We start from the raw sequence: 16052 nt of genomic DNA, 5'->3' as shown, positions 1-16052 counted from the left end.
TTCTGTAGGCGATCCTGCAGCTAGCCTCTTAGAGACAGACTGGGTGGTGACAGCATAACAAAGCTGTGAACAGCAGGGTGGCTGTGGCCAGAGGTGGCCGGAGGGCTTATCACTCCTGTGGCTCCAGTCCAGTCCCCAGAAGGGATCTCCTAAACAACAAAAGCAACTTCTCCAGCTCCCACCTCCGGGCCTGGCTGGGATGGCTCCCCAATCCACACGTGATACGAACACGAGTCATCTGTAACTGCAGAACATCTTCTGTCTACAGTGTGCTTCAACCTATCCTGAGGGGTGTGAAAAACTCAGAGTTTCTGACTCACAGAAGACTGACAAACCTGACTTTTGCTCAAATAACGTGCAGGAGGCCTGAATAAACAGGAATTTAAAGCAGATTTGTTGGGGAGACTGGGGGAGGAAAGAAGATGTTGAACAGCTCTACTTAACAAGGACGGTTTTGTGTAAGTCTGATCATTTTCTTGGTTGTGGTTTACAATCAGTTAAAAAAAAAAGTACTTCAGTTTTCCCCCAGAACAGCTGAGAATGCACAGATCCCAGCCTTTAGGTTGAAACCATCCCTGTGGGTAGAAGATTTAGGACACTGTCAGGCAGCTGGTGGGCCTGCAGGCATTCCCCATTCTCTGGGCTCCCCCAACCCTGGGTTGGTACCAGATGCCCAGCAGGGGCTGAGCTCACCTCTGACCCAGCTGCTCCTGGCCTCAGCACACCAGGGGCCACCAGGGCCTGGACATGCACCATGGCTTGGAATTCACTAACCCATCCGCAACAGCTGCACTTAAACACCAAGGGGCATTTCAAACTGTTCATAAAACTTAACTTCAAAATTTAAAAATAAAAATTCAATGCATGGGTTATTACTTTCTGGAGACATTCTTGGCTGTTACGCCATTGCCACTCTGCTAACTCAATAAATGTACCTTCTACTAAAAAGAATTTATTCATATTAAATAGCCTTTTTTCAAATCTAAACCCAACTTTTTCTCTGTGCCCAAAGAGCTTCCAATCGGTAGACAGCAGACATGCCCATGTATAAATTGTGCAGATGCTTGCGTGTGGACCTTCACATAGTAGATCCTTCTGATTAACGTTGTGCTAAAGACTACTTTATGTGCATGTCTGGGGGAGCATAAATCAATAGTTCTAGAACTTGGTGGCTGTGGAAACAATTTTTCAGGTGACAGTACCGACACAGCCTAGAATCAGTGTTTGGAGTAGGGTCTTCTGCACAGAGCCTGTGTCTTAACACTTCAGCTTCAAATTTGAAGAGCTGACACTATGACACAGAAGGTTACTTAACTGCCTGGGAAAGGATACGGGATTTTAACTTGGAATCATTCTGCAGACTTTCTGGCCCCCATTAGTTAAAACACTTGTGACTAGTCAGTCAGCTCCACTCATGCAGATTAATGAAACACCACATTGTCCAGCCACATGCTCCCACAGCACAGGGGGTAGAAGGAATTACGTTCTCAGCAGCTGTTCCCAAGAATGTGCGCCTCCACGTACCCATGGGCAGGGAGAGGACCGACAGTGGACTCCAAGCGCTGACCGTTCACCTATCCCGGCAATGCAGACCTCTCATATCAGGAACGGGTCTCCTCTCAGTCCAAGGAAGGTCCCAAATTGAAATAAAAATTCATCCTTGAAGATGGATGAACCCAAGGGACACCAGACAAACAATGCTAATGTCAAGAGGAAATCCCATCTGCAGACTTCTCAGAGAAGCCTTGCTCAGCCTGCAGAACAAAGGCTCCTTCTGTGACATCAAGCAGCAGGTTTAAGAGCATTGGGCTCCTCACTTTGGCTCCTTTTCAAACCACAAGTATATCCAAGGGCAGCCAAGACAAAACAGAGCCAAGAGATACGGGTCTCGGAACGAGGAGACCAGTTCCCCTTCCAGGCCTGCCTTCTGCCTGCTCTTGGCAGCCAAGGCTCTAGCCTCCTCAAGGCGGGTGTCTGAGACGCTGCAGTCAGACCCTGGGGACTGAAGCGTTCACGCAAGAAGATAACTCAGAGATGCCCACAGCAGAGCCAGCCTTCTTGCAAGGCTACAGAGCACAGTGTCTGGGGAAGGCCCTATGATAGTTTTTGAGTCCTAATCCTAGCTCAGTCACACATGAGGGTCTAATCTTAGGTGCTTCAACCATTCAATCTCTGAACCATTTACTCAGCTGTATTGATGACAACCTAATGCTGCTGCTAACGATGAAATCTACTGTCACATAGGGTTATGATGTTCAAACAAGATAACTTATGAACAGGAAGATATTTTATAACTATAAAATGTAAGGGAATAATAGTCCATGTGAATATGACACATGTTTATATGACTGCTTACTAATGTAAATTGTTAGGTCAAAAGGAAGACTTCCTCTGCTTTGCCTAGGGCCTTCCACAGGGTTGATATTTACTTAATATTCAACCATAAAGGTGACTTTTTAGTGATTAATAAAGTAAACAAATTTGTTGGAAAAACAGCAAACTTGCAACTTAGAATATTTCACAGGACAAGGAGGTGCTATCTGGAGCGCTTCCCTCTGAGTATAGGTGGGCCCACATCAGGAGTTGCGGGGGAGGGGGGGGCACTCCCCAAGATAGCCCCACCATCATCATGCCAACCCCAAGTGCGATGGAATGGAAGGCTTGCAGGCTTGACATCTGGGAGAGTTGAACTTCAGCTACTCTTGGCTGAAGTTAACCCCTGATTCACTCTGAAAAGAAATAAGGCCAAAAGAGTTTATCTGAAACAAGGCAAAAAAAAAAAAAAGAAACCAATAATCCTGTTAAAGGTAGACCTAACTAGTCTTAGGTCCCTAGAGTCAGGGATTCAAAACTCTAAAACACACACGGCTCCCAGCTTCCAGTGGTGAGTGAACCAGGGTGGTGGGTCTCACAGCTCTGCCCGGCTGTCAGAGCTGAGTTAGGAACAGAAACGCTGTTTCTCTCTCGAGGTACTTCTGTCCAGCACCTTGGTCACACTTCCCACTCTAGAGGCTCAGGTTCTCATTCAAACAGCCTGTCCCCAGCTTTTCACTTTCACAAAATGTTACACTTGTTGACACTCTGACTTGTTCCAAAAAGTAACTGAGGCAGCTCATAATCTTATTAGGAATACTTAAAAGGATTTAGGGAGGGAAAAAAAAAAAAGAATATAAGGTGCTTTGAAGTCCTCAAAACTGAGAACAACTCAGGATATTTTTAAGACGTGTCAGGTAAACAAAATACATTAACAATAAGGGTGCGGAGTGGGGGAAGAGGACTTTAGATCCTTCGACACTCAGCATAATTTTGAAGGATGTGCATTTACTTCCTGTGCTGACCTTTAACAATAAGGTATTTTAAGTTAAGGGAAAAAAACATGAATTTGGATGAACGTAACTCTGAATCAGAAACAAACCTAAACCAACAGCACTTGTTAAGTCTTCCACAGCCTGGACTTTAAACTCATGACTTGAGTCCACCTCCGATAAGATCTAAGATCTGATCTATGTCCAAGTTAGTTTTCCAGTTAAAAAGGTTTGAACTGCTGGCAGGTTGACAGCCTGGGCCTCAGGAGTTTATTGAGAACTTCCTCAAGCTACAAAGGGTGACTCCATTACTACCCCCGGCCCCTGGGAGATCCCCCTGGTAAGAGTAGACACCTAGCCTGGACTTTGTGAACCATCTCCATGTGGAAGCCCATGGATATCTAGCTCAATATAGAGTTTAACTAAATAAATAAAAAGTAGCCACAGGAAGACAGGTAATAAGTGGGTTCTGACTCCATGAGTGCAGCCTGGGCTTAGTTCTGGCTAGCTGGAAGTTATTTTCCTTCACTGCCTCATAGCCTCCCTAAGACAGGGCAGTGATGGCTCTGCTTCTGCATGGCGGTGCATCAGGTGCCCACGATGAGATATCAACATTACTGTGCGCATGTGTGCACTTCCACATACACCTGTCATCAGCAGGCCACCCACCTGGACTCTGCAGAGCAGAACCACCTGATGCCCAGAACACCCTGGGAAGCTGTGTGGTCTGACATCAGAAACCCTGCAGACTCTCCAGTGCTTTCTCCAGAGACTATGTGGGCTCCCACTCATCTTCTCCTGTAATATTGCAATTATACAATTCTTGCCTGCCTAGGCCTTTCCCAACATGTGTACTACTTGCCTCGCAACATGCCACACTCCAGCCGCAGGTCACCCTAGCTTGTTTTCGGTTTTTCAAACATGTTCCCACCCCTGGTTCCTTGCACTTGTTCTTCCTATGCCGGGACAGCCTCCCACTGAACTCTCCTCCTCAGAGACCGTCCACCCTATAAAAAAATATAACCCCAATAAATCTCCAGCATATTACTATTTCCTCTATATCACTGACTATAACCTGCCATTGTCTTGTTTATTTACTTGTATTTATTATCTGGATCCTTCACTACAGTGTTTGCTCTGGGAGGACACCATTTCTCATGTTCCACTGCTATCCTGTCAGGGCACATGTTTCCCCACCCTGTAAAAGGGCAATGATTTGATAGCTAAAATGTCGTCTATGTCAGACCAGCCCTTTAGTTAAGATACGTAGAGGATACGGGCAGAATTTTCCTGGTGAAGCAATAGTGCTTACAAAATCAGCATATTCTAACTAACACAGGTGTTCAATATACAGGTATTGAACAAATAAATGAGCTAGGACCAAAGCGGCCTTCCGTACTACAGGGCTGCACAGAGAGAGAGAGATGTAAGGAGATACAGCGGAAGAAACCATCCCCCTGCTTACCCAACAGCATCACAGGCTGCTGGCCTTGCTCAACAGAAAAAGGGGTGCAGCGGTTCTAAACCAGCTCCACAAGCAGGTCACAACTAGGCCCATTTCAGACCCAGAGAAAAAGCCTTTATGACCATGAGTCTTATTTACCCAGGTCCCTGGTGGACAGAAGAAGAAAGCAATTCCTGTTCTAAAGTATTCTGAAGCTGACTTGATGATGGATCCAAAACCAAACAAGATTTTATTTCAGCTTGTTGACAGCTAAACACAGGTATCCCCGCTTTTTGGAAGTGTGCTTGACACTACTTTGCTTTTACAAAATGACCTACATTGGGACTTGATTTCTCTAACAGAAGTCTGAACAGGAATTTTGCTTTTGTGGAAAAAGGTGAAATGCTAAAATAGCGTTGAGTGTCTGTTTTCTGGAAGCTGCTGCACAGGCAGTGCACACGCAGAGCAGAGAGTGGCAGCACCAAGTTCCCTCCAGAACTACATGCAGCCTCTCAGCATCAAGTCGCCCTGGCCCTGAGATGTGCGTGAGCATCTGTGCTTTATCTCCATTTATGTTATGCATCCATTTATAGTATGATGTGTCCTAGGGGAACTACTACTTCACACCATCTCAGCTTATGGAAGGTTTCATAGGCATGCTCTGGATAATGGGGACGCCTATACAATTATAGACATCCTAATTATAGAAATCCTGACATCTCTATAGAAATGGATGGATGCAGTTCATAATCTGAGGCAAAAAAAAAAAAATACCATGGTTCCCTCTGAGGGACTTAATGATACAGGAAGCTGACCTTAAAATACACTTAATATCACCCAAATTGGATGATATTAAGAAATGGTTCTTTTTTTAGATGTTACAGTTTTTTATGCTGTAGCTATATGTTTTTTAAAATAAGAGTCCTTATCTTTCAAAGACATATACCAAAATATTCACAGATAAAACGAAGTCTGAAATTTGCTTCAAAATAATAACAGAGCACAATAAAGCTTTGCCTGAAAATAATAAAAATACCAGAGGCAGGAAAGTGAATGGGGTACAGCCAACCACAAGTTGATAACTGTTGAAGCTGGGTGATGGGTCCATGGGAGTTAATTAAACTATCTGTTCTACTTTGTGCATGTTTGATATTTTTCCTAAAAACACTTTTTTTTTAAAAAGTCCTTTAAAACAAATCATTTTCATTTGTGAAATTAAAGAAGCTACCTGAAGGTGAAGGCTTCGCCTTTCCAGTCTTGCAGGGGCTGCTCCTGGATGACATCCTGGATCAGAGGTGAGTGGTGCCGTGGGGATCTGGAATGGGGGAGGGTCCCCACATGACTGAAGTTATCACAGGACCTGATGGGAGGAGGGCCTTTCTTCTTCCGGGGAAGGGTGCCATGTATAGACACGTCTTGATAGGCATCTGCACGACGCTCAACGAGAGGGGACTTGCTGCTCAGAAGGTCCATGGACGAGGCGAGGGGGAACTGGTGATTCACTGGCATGTTTCTGGGAAGACTTGCAAACTTTCCCGCAGCCATGATCCTCAAGTCTAAGGGGAAAAGAAGAGAGTGAAGCCATAAATCTAAGAAAACCATGAGAACTGACTTCCTCCTTACAAAAGGAAATGGAAATAGATCATGTAACAAAAGAAAATGCTCACGAAGTGTTAAAGGATAAACATCACTTCTGAAATTTACTATGATGGGAAGTTTATTTATCCCCTTCTTCATCCTATAGAAGAATGCTCCTGGTTTGGCAGCAGGTCCACCAATGTGTGTGTGTGTTAGTCTCTCAGTCGTGTCCAGCTCTTTGCGATCCAGTGGACTGTAGCCCACCAGGCTCCTCTGTCCATGGAATTCTCCAGGCAAGAATACTGAAGTGGGTTGCCATTCCCTTCTCCAGAGGATCTTCCTGATCCAGGAACCGAACCTGGGGGTCTCCTACATTGCAGGCCAATTCTTTACTGACTGAGCCAAATGGAATAGGGCAAATACATTTCAGAGCCTTTAGAGACACACAAGCCAGTTTACTACTTCAGATTACTGAAGCTGAGGCAAAAGCATGACTAACAAAGAAGAATACTGAGGGAAGATAATGAGCTCATGCATTCCCACCACCCTATAAGCAATAAGAACAGGTGAAGATGGCTGGAATTCCTTAGCTGCTAGAACGCCTTCAACCCAGCTCCTCAGTTGTGCTACCCAGAGAGACAGGACAGATTCCTTCTGGTGAAGACCTGGTGCTTGTAAATAAATCAATGTACGCTAATTAACGAAGACGGTCAGGGTTCAGGAGGTGGGCCACTCCTCCACACATTAGTGGGCTCAGCTGGAGAGGAAAGCCATGAGGTAGGAGCTCCAATCGTCCCCCCGAGGGGTCAGGAACCCGCCTATCACCAACAATGTGCATAGGTGCCAGTGGAGTCAGGAGAGTGGGAAAGGCAAAAAAGAGAAAAAAATGGTCGAGAGCCGCAAGGAAAGAAATGAAAAACGCTGTGTGTGAAAGCAGCCTTAGCAGTTGTTCCCAGCTATCACCACTAGCAGAGTTCACCCTGAGCAGGGTTAGCACCTCTATCCTCTAAATAACCACTATGGTTTTGATCTAAGCCAAGTTAAATGATATTTTAAAGGCCAATATAGGGCTTCCCTGGTGGCTCAGTGGTAAAGAATCCACCTGCCAACGCAGGAGACATGGGTTCGATCCCTGATCCAGGATGATCCCACATGCCACAGAGTGACTAAGCCTGTGTGCCACAACTATTGAGCCTGTGTTCTAGAGCCTGTGCTCCACAGCAAGAGAAGCCACCACAACGAGAAGCCCAGGCACCACAATTAGAAAAAAGCCTGTGCAACAGGGAAGACCCAGCACAGCCAAATAAATAAAATTATAAAGGCGAATAAACAGAGAAGGAGAAACACAAGCTTGAATAAAAATTAGGGCTAGTCCCAGGAAACAGAAGGTTACAGAATCTGTACCACTAGTCACGGTATTAGACTGATCCAGAGATCACAGCTGCACAGCTAAGCCCCACGCCCTGGCCTTCCCTGAGCCTGGTGAGGAACACGCCTCTTCACTCTGCAGTCTGTTCTCAGGCCGTGCAATCCCCATTCTTCACAGACCACCGTCTCCCCTGCAAAGGGAGTGGTGCTAAGTGAAAATCATCACTCTCTAGCACCACTGCAGACAGTTCCACAAAGGACCTGGTGACCTGGGACTTGGCTTGGTAACAATCAAGAAGAACAGAATCTGGTAAAATAAGAGGTGGACCCAGAGCAGTCAGCAGAGTGCGCAGAGGAAACAAGTGACAAACACACACACACCAACACACACACACACTCAGTCCACTGTTCCCACACGTGACAGAGAGAGACACTGAAGCGCTGGGTGGAAGGAGGCCCTTCATTTAAGGCATATAATCTGAACCCTGCCAGATCTGGTAGTTCTGAGGCCTGTCTGCTCCATGCTGAACTGGGACCACACAGAAGGCCGGCTCCCGGTGGGTGCAGACAACGGACTGTCAGTCCCCACGGGGGCCCCTCCCGGGTCTGGCCAGTACCTGGCACACCGTCAGCACTTGTTCCATGTTGATCATCATTATTAAAAAAGAAACTCCTCAGCCCTCTCCTGAACACAGATGACGTAAGCCGACTAGGAGTCCCTCATCCCACCCATACACACTCACAGCCATGAACCCTCACCTGCCCGAGTTATCAGCACCTTTCTTCTCCACAGGCTTGGAGCAGTCCCAAGAACCTGGTGGGGAGACCCAAAGCCCCACCCCCATCGCACAGAATCTCTCCGCTTGCAAAGGCCCCTAGTGTTGATCACGTCTATCTCCAGGCTAGGATGACAGACAAGAGTTACACTGGCTCCAGCGTCTCCAGCAGCCTGTTTCCTCTCTGCTTATCCAAGATCTATCTATTTCAAGTCTGAGCCAAAGTGCTTTAGAATGCCCTTCGGCAAGTTATCCACACCTCAGTGTATTCTCGAGGGATGTTAACACCTGCTTTTCCTACTTCCAACTCAATAAACATTTAAGTGCCCACTCCAGATAAGATACTCAGAGAAACAAAGAGCATAAACCTCAATCCCTAACTGTGAATTCAAAGAGAATACAGTTGACATTTGAACAACTCAGGGTTCATCTGCATGTAATTTATAGACAGCCCTCTGTATCCACAGTTCCCCCACATCTACAAATTCAACTGACCATGGACTGTAGTATTTACTACTGAAAAATATCTGTGTATAAGTGCACCTATGCAATTCTACGTGCCACCCCCACCCCCACTCTGGGTGGCTCAGTGGCTAAAGAATCCACCTGCAATGCAGGAGATTGGTTTGATCCCCGGGTCAGGAAGATACCCTGGAGAAGGAAATGGCAACCCATTCCAGTATTCTTGCCTGGGAAATCCCAAGGAGCCTGGTGGGCTACAGTTCACAGGGTTGCAAAGAGTCAGACACGACTGAAGGACTAAACAACAACAAAATGACAAATGCAGTTCAAACCTGTGCTGTTCAAGGTCAACTGTAATGTAACTCATTGATGGGACCCTTAAGATGCTGGAGGGAAGAACAATTAATTTTGATAAAAGGGCTCAAGGAGGATCTCAGAGAGGGCATCACTGGAGATGAAGATTTTGAAAGGCTGGAAACTGTAGGGAAAAGCCTTCTAAGATGATGTGGTAACAGCAGATGCATAAAGGCGGGAAGTACCTGCACAGGCTCAGGAACCTAAGTTGGGCAGAGCAGCTCGAGTGAAGCTGAGAAGTACTTCCTGGAAGAAGCACAGCTTAGGACCAGATCACAAAGTCTTAAAGGGTGTGTTGAGGTGTTTGAACTTGACTGTCAGTGCTAGGGAAACTCAGGAGGAGAGGGATGGAATCCAGTCTGTGCCTGGGTAGGGAGCTCTGGTGATTCTGGAGGGGACAGAAGGGGAGGTCAGTCAGACACCAGCAACAAGCCACCAAGGAATGATGGACTCCGACATGGGACAGTGGCCACGGGAAGGGAAAGGAAGGGCAGAGCGAGGGGCTAAGAGCTCAAGGCCTCTTGTATGGGATGAAAGAGGCCACAGCCATGGGAGGATGGTGCTGTGCTGTATCACTCAGTAGCACAAGGGGTGACCCTCTCAGGACGGCAGGTAACAAGCTCACCACTGGCGCTGTTGAGTGTGAGGTACCAGGACAGTTCTGTCTTGCAGTCTAGATACTCGTATGTTCAGTTAGAGGCCAGTACAGAATGTAGATTTTTAAGAGTCATCAACATAAAGGGAGTATTTAAACCAGAGAGTAGATCCGTCAGCTTGTTATTATCAGATGTGATAACAGATGTGAAAGTACCTCTTAAACTGTCAGGAACCATGCAATATTCCATGAATTATATCCCTGCCCTCTCTCACCTGGACTGCTTCAAACCTATAAGGGCCAACGCCAGGAATGAGTTCTGGAAAAGCAGAGGCCCTCAACCTGGATGCACATTAAGAGTCCTCGGAGAAGCTTCGAAAATTCTGACACCCAAGCCATGAACCAAACCAATCAAGTCACAATCTCGGTGAATAGGACCCTGGCATCAGTCTTAAAATCCTTGCAATATTGTTCAATGTGGAGCCAGGTTTGAGAACCACGAGGTAAGTGGGTTTCTTTGGTACAGAACAACTGACACTCAGATTACTTTCTGGGTAACAGAAAAGAATGACAAAGAGGAACAGTCAGTCAACAGGAGCATCCACTAATTCTTCTATCCAACACACATCTAACAAGGGCCTCCTATGTGGTGGGCACTGTGTGGGTGCTGGGGATGGTGTCAAACAGCTGTCCTCCAGAGGTTCCTATCCTATGGGGGAAGCAGACAATAAGTAATGACTTTACGTATTGGTGAGTCCCCAGGCTACGGGGGCACGCAGAGTGGAAACTGGGGTCTAGATGAATCTAGCAGCCAGGAAAGGCTTCCCTGAGGAAGGGGTGCTGACCCGAAGGCTGTGAAGCAGAGTTTAATAATGGGAGGATGAAGATCATCCTAGTTGAAGTTTCCCGTGTTACAGTTAAATTTCTCAGCTGCAGATAAATTGGAAATACACAGGCCAGGCTCTCCTCAACAACCTGCTGCCTCTAACTTGGGACTCTTCCCCATTAAAATATAGCCTCATCCCGTGACTAGTCACTGCAAAAGACTGGTTCCAGCCTGGGTCCAATGTCAAGCTTGAGTCAATCCAACGGTGAGGGAGGTGTGCCCTGGCCAGAGACCCAACTTTATAAAAACAAACAGCAGCAACAAACTAAAGTGGGGTGGGGAGTGGAAGGGAGACCTACAGGTGGAAGAAACTCATTTGCAGTCTGTGGGTTGCTCTGTTTCCTACTTTTTATTTATTTTTATTTTTTCCAGACTCCAGGAACCTGGGGGAAATCCAGAGGTGAAGTGATGGAATCTAGGTTCAAGGTACGTACTTTCCATTCTGCCAGAGAAGCCACCTACCACAGCTGACCACTAGCAGAATCTCAGCACGTGATATGTAGATGGGATCTCAGAGGATCAAGCCCCTTCCCTTTTCCAGATAAGGAAAATACATGTTCATTCACTCAATATATATTCTCTGAGGGTTTACAATGTACCAGAGCTGAGGCTATAACAGAATAGATAAGCTCCTCCTTCTCATGGAGCCTACACTGCGATGGGGAAGTCCAATCAACACAGATTAAAAAAAAACAAATTAGGGAATATCCCAGTCATAACTGCCCTAAAGAACATGAAAGGGTGTTCTGAGAAGAGCTCTCTGAAGAGGGAACCATGACATGAGACCTGAAAAGAGAGAAGGAACCAGTCAAGAAAAGATTCAACTCCCTTCAGTTCCAGGCAGGGGATTCTGCAAATGGGAGGGTCTTGAGATGGGAACACATGGGTTGGAAGAGCATGGTGGAGACTAAATTCAAGTCTCCAGTTTCTGGCTCCCAAGTTTTCTCCACTTGGAGATGCTTCTGTCTTGATGTTCCTAGCCATTATGTACTATTTAATTTTTGAAAATCAAACATGGTGTGACTCAGAACCTAGGCTTTGAAGTAAGACACTCACAGGTTCAAATCCCTACTCTGCCACTGACTTACTGTGTGGCCTGGGACAAGTGACAACCTCTCTGACAGTTTCTCACTTGTAAAAATGGGTTAACAACATCTACTTCATGGAGTTGTTGTGAAAAGTAAATGCAATTGTGTATGGAAAGCCCTTGACATACAGCAAGCATTCCAAAAATACCATGTCTCCCTAAGCAGGGCAGAGACCATGTCTGTCTTGCTTGTCATTGCATCCCCATCACAGTGAGAGCTCACAAACGAAGTCACTGTTTCTGGAGAAGACTGCAGCCAGGAAGGATGAAGAGGGAGATGTTTAAACCAAGAACAAAAGATGTAATGACACCCAATCAAGTATGACAAGGGCACAGATACACAAGCACATGAAGTGAGCCCACATTCAGTCTTTAAAATAAAAGCCCAGGTGAGACTTTGGCCATCTGACTTCACCTGTGCAGGTAATCAGACACAGCGTCCTGACTCTGTCTAAAGCCAGATCTTGAAATATACACAAAGGTCAAAGACTCTACATCTTGATAGGAAAATATGAGACCCACGTGTACGTTCAAAGAGCTGAAATCTCAGTAGAGATGAGAGAGAGCCTGACATACTCCCAACCTATGTGCTGCCTTCTTGACCCTGGTCAGCGGCTATGCTCGAAAATGCTTGTGAACAACAGGCTTGACTCCCTTCCTTTATAGTCTCAAGGAAACTGACGATCGCACGCAAGTTGAGGCAGAGATAAGCAGTCTATTTGTTTGTATTTTTCAATCTTACTTCTGAAATGAGATATTTTCAAGTTAAATTCACAGACGGTCATGGGATGTGGGCTTTAGGAGCTTTCTGTTGTATTTTAAACTCTGGAAATGTAACCCCCTCCGCTGCCCTGTTATGACCACAACAGAGAAGTTACAATCCAGATCTGTAGCGGTATATCTTCTCTGCAGAGGCAGATAGGAAGAGGAGATGGCAAACCACACATATAAAGCTGGCTTATCCACTCAGAATGAAGCTCTGCTTGGGTGTAGGAATTGAGTATCCATCCCTTTATTTTGAAGTACATTATGAAGTCTAGCCAAATGATTGAAGTATGAATAATTCTTCCATGGATTGAATTGCAAGCAACACAGCACAGGATCTACATGATAAAGGTCTTAAGATTAGCATCCATTCGACAAGCAGTCCTTTCTATATGAATAGGAGATTGAGATCTCCTGTTAGTCATTCTGGAAATGTCAGGCTTCTCAGGGAAAGTTGGAGTCGGGGCGTGAGAGAGCCGTTAGTGTGGCAAGTTGTTTACAGCTACATTTCATATGTCCCCTTGTACACTCACGTATAACTGCTTGGCCTGTGGCTTTCCCGGTATTAACGGAGCAGCCCCTTCCCACTTGTGACTTTTTGAACCGACGTCTCCCCCTTCCTCCCGGATCTCGTTTCACTCCTTGGCAACAAGCAGGGAGATTATCCGTTCTCAAACTGACCTTCCCTCCGCCAATGTGTCTTCCTTGGAAAGATCTGTGTAGCCTTGGTAGATAAGAGTCAAGGTTTAAAATGCATGGCTGAACGCACGGCTCTACTTTCTATCTCAGCTAATAGCTTCAGGTGAAAGATAAACGAGGTTAGGAGAATAATCTTTTACCTCCTCACCCTGCTTCAAGCGAGTTAAAACCAAAACCAGTTTTCCATCACCGCCACCCAAGCCTAGGCACGACCCTCTGGGTTCCTCCACGAAACACACCGCCTCGACAGCTGCTTTGGAGCCCACTGAACTTCCCACGACTGTGTACACCTGATCAAACTTTTAAGGTGGAGGCAGCCTTAGCGGGTAAGGAAAGACCGGCTGAGACCGGAACCCACTTTGCGTTGCGCCCACCGTCCCTCCTTTCCCTGCCTTCACCTCCCCTTCCCTCCCTTCTCCGACGAAGAGGGAGCAACACAACCAACTATTCATTCTTTTTCAACAAAGGGAGAGAGGGAGGGAGCTGTTGTCAACAGTTACGGGGCGGGCGCCTTCGCCTGCTTTGCAGACTTTCCAAGAGATTAGTGGAGAACCTCGCCTCCTCCAAGCCCAGGGCTTCCAGCGGAGCAGCCCCTACCCCCACCTCCCTGGCCCTCGCATCCCGCGACCGGCTCCGGCTTCTGCGGCCGGAGGGAGGGGACCGGAGGGAGGGGACCGGGAGGCGCGGCCGGACGCTCAGGGGGTCGAAGAAGCCAGCACCCGGGAAGACGCAAAGAGCAGAGATGCTCGCGGCACGTCGCCTCCCACCGCAGGCCCCGTGTGGGGAATCCCACCCGGTTCAGAGGCCCCTTACGGGCGCAACCCCGTCCCCAGTTCTGCCACTCCAGCCCCCAGTCGCCAACTCGGCTGGGGGAGCGGTAGGGGGTCGCTGGCTCTACTTTCCCCAAAGCCTAACTTTCGCCAACAAAGTTCCCAGTCCGTCCTCCAAGGGAAGGGGGAAGCCGAAGCGCCCCGGGAGAAGCCGCACCCCCGCGGGACACGCGGCGGAGACTCACCTCCCAGCGCGGGGCCCGGGTTCTCGGGCTGGGTCTCAGAGGAGCCGCACGGTCTGCCCCGCGCCACGGCTGTTCCCGGAGCAGGAGCGGCTCATAATCGGTGGAGCGCTCCCACCGGGAAGCCGGCGCGCGTCTACCCTGTGTGCCGGGCGGCTGGGGCTCCGGTTCCCTCCCCGGCCCCCGCCCGGGCCCAGGCAGCAGCAGGCGCGCCTCTGAGCCGGCGACGCGCACTCGGCCCTCAACTGGTGATTTGCGGCTTCTCGGCCCCACCCCAGCGAGCCTATTCGCACAGCCTTGCGGAACCCCCCGCGACATTTACATGCGCTGACCTCGCGTAGTCCTCCTCTACCCGGATTTTAGTTTGGCTCTCCTCGTACCTCCTGAGAAGCCAGTCCTCAGGTGTATGTAGATCGATCACCTTGTCACTCTACCCCCAGGGGAGACAACCTCACTTTATCCACCTCTCCCCTCCCCGCGTAATTTAATTACCCAACAGATCTGATTTGCTTGTCTGCCGACACCTGGCTGGCTTTGTTTAAAGGGGTTTTGATGGGATAAAGACCCAGGTAACCACAAATGACCAAGCCCTTGGAACAAGCAAATCAATTACACCCATCTGAAGATACTAACAGCCAAGTGGGAAGTGGAAGCTGCACTCTGGTATTAGATGGCTTGGGAGGGTAAAAAATTAGAGCCTAGTGGAGGACTACCAGTTATCAAGACCTGTTATAAAGCTATAGAAAGAGTAATTGGTAGCAAGGATAGACGGGGAAGGCAATGGCACCCCACTCCAGTACTCTTGAAATCCCGTGGACGGAGGAGCCTGGTAGACTGCAGTCCATGGGTCACGAAGACTTCACTTTCACTTTTCACTTTCCTGCATTGGAGAAGGAAATGGCAACCCACTCCAGCGTTTTTGCCTGAAGAATCCCAGGGAAGGCGGAGCTTGGTGGGCTGCCATCTTTGGGGTCGCACAGTCGGACACCACTGAAGCGACTTAGCAGCAGCAGCAAGAATAGACAATAGAATCGAGTCCATAAACAGATCTACATTATAAGGTCACTTGATTTACATAGAAGATGCTGATGTGATGCACTGAGGAAAGGGTGGTCTTTTCAGTAAATGGTGCTTGATCAACTGAAAAGCCACATGGAGAAAAAAAGAAGAATCTTGACCTCTACCTTGGTGGTGGTGGTGGTTTAGTCACTAAGTCGTGTCCGACTCTTGCCATCCCGTGGACTGTAGCCTGCCAGGCTCCTCTGCCCATGGGATTCTCCAGGCAAGAATACTGGAGTGGGTTGTTGCCATTGCCTTCTCCTTCCTTATTCTGTACCAAAAAATCAATTCCAGACAGATTTAAAATCTAACTGTGAAAGATAAAACAATAAAAGCATCCAAAGTAAATATAAAAACAATTTTTTTCATGACCTTACAGTAGGCAAAGACTTCTTAAACACTCACAGTACTAACCATACTGCTAAGTCACTTCAGTCATGTCCGACTCTGTGCGACCCCATAGATGGCAGCCCACCAGGCTCCCCAGTCCCTGGGATTCTCCAGGGAAGAACACTGGAGTGGGTTGCCATTTCCTTCTCCAATGCATTTAAGTGAAAAGTGAAAGTGAAGTAGCTCAGTCGTTTCCGAGTCTTAGCAACCCTATGGCCTGCAGCCTACCAAGTTTCCTCCATCCATGGGATTTTCCAGGCAAGAGTACTGGA

The 16052-nt window shown here is 47.5% G+C and overlaps 1 protein-coding gene across 2 annotated transcripts in view; it reads right to left on the bottom strand.

Annotated features, from left to right (window-relative positions):
• Positions 1 to 16052, bottom strand: part of BCAR3 (BCAR3 adaptor protein, NSP family member) — a 153637-nt gene that overhangs the window by 113927 nt on the left and 23658 nt on the right. Inside the window, exons 1-2 of one of the 2 annotated variants that reach the window (XM_070786077.1) lie at positions 14335 to 14565; positions 5978 to 6305 (exon numbers count right to left, since the gene is read on the bottom strand). In XM_070786077.1, the coding sequence (XP_070642178.1) occupies positions 5978 to 6294 (317 nt within the window). In that variant the 5' untranslated portion in view covers positions 6295 to 6305; positions 14335 to 14565. Of the gene's footprint in view, positions 1 to 5977; positions 6306 to 14334; positions 14566 to 16052 lie in introns of those variants that run through there. The other variant, XM_070786078.1, reaches the window with a different exon arrangement.

Source organism: Bos indicus, chromosome 3, assembly GCF_029378745.1.
Source record: "Bos indicus isolate NIAB-ARS_2022 breed Sahiwal x Tharparkar chromosome 3, NIAB-ARS_B.indTharparkar_mat_pri_1.0, whole genome shotgun sequence".
In the NCBI taxonomy this organism is placed as follows: Eukaryota; Metazoa; Chordata; class Mammalia; order Artiodactyla; family Bovidae; genus Bos; species Bos indicus.
This window is presented reverse-complemented; position numbering and strand designations above follow the sequence as displayed.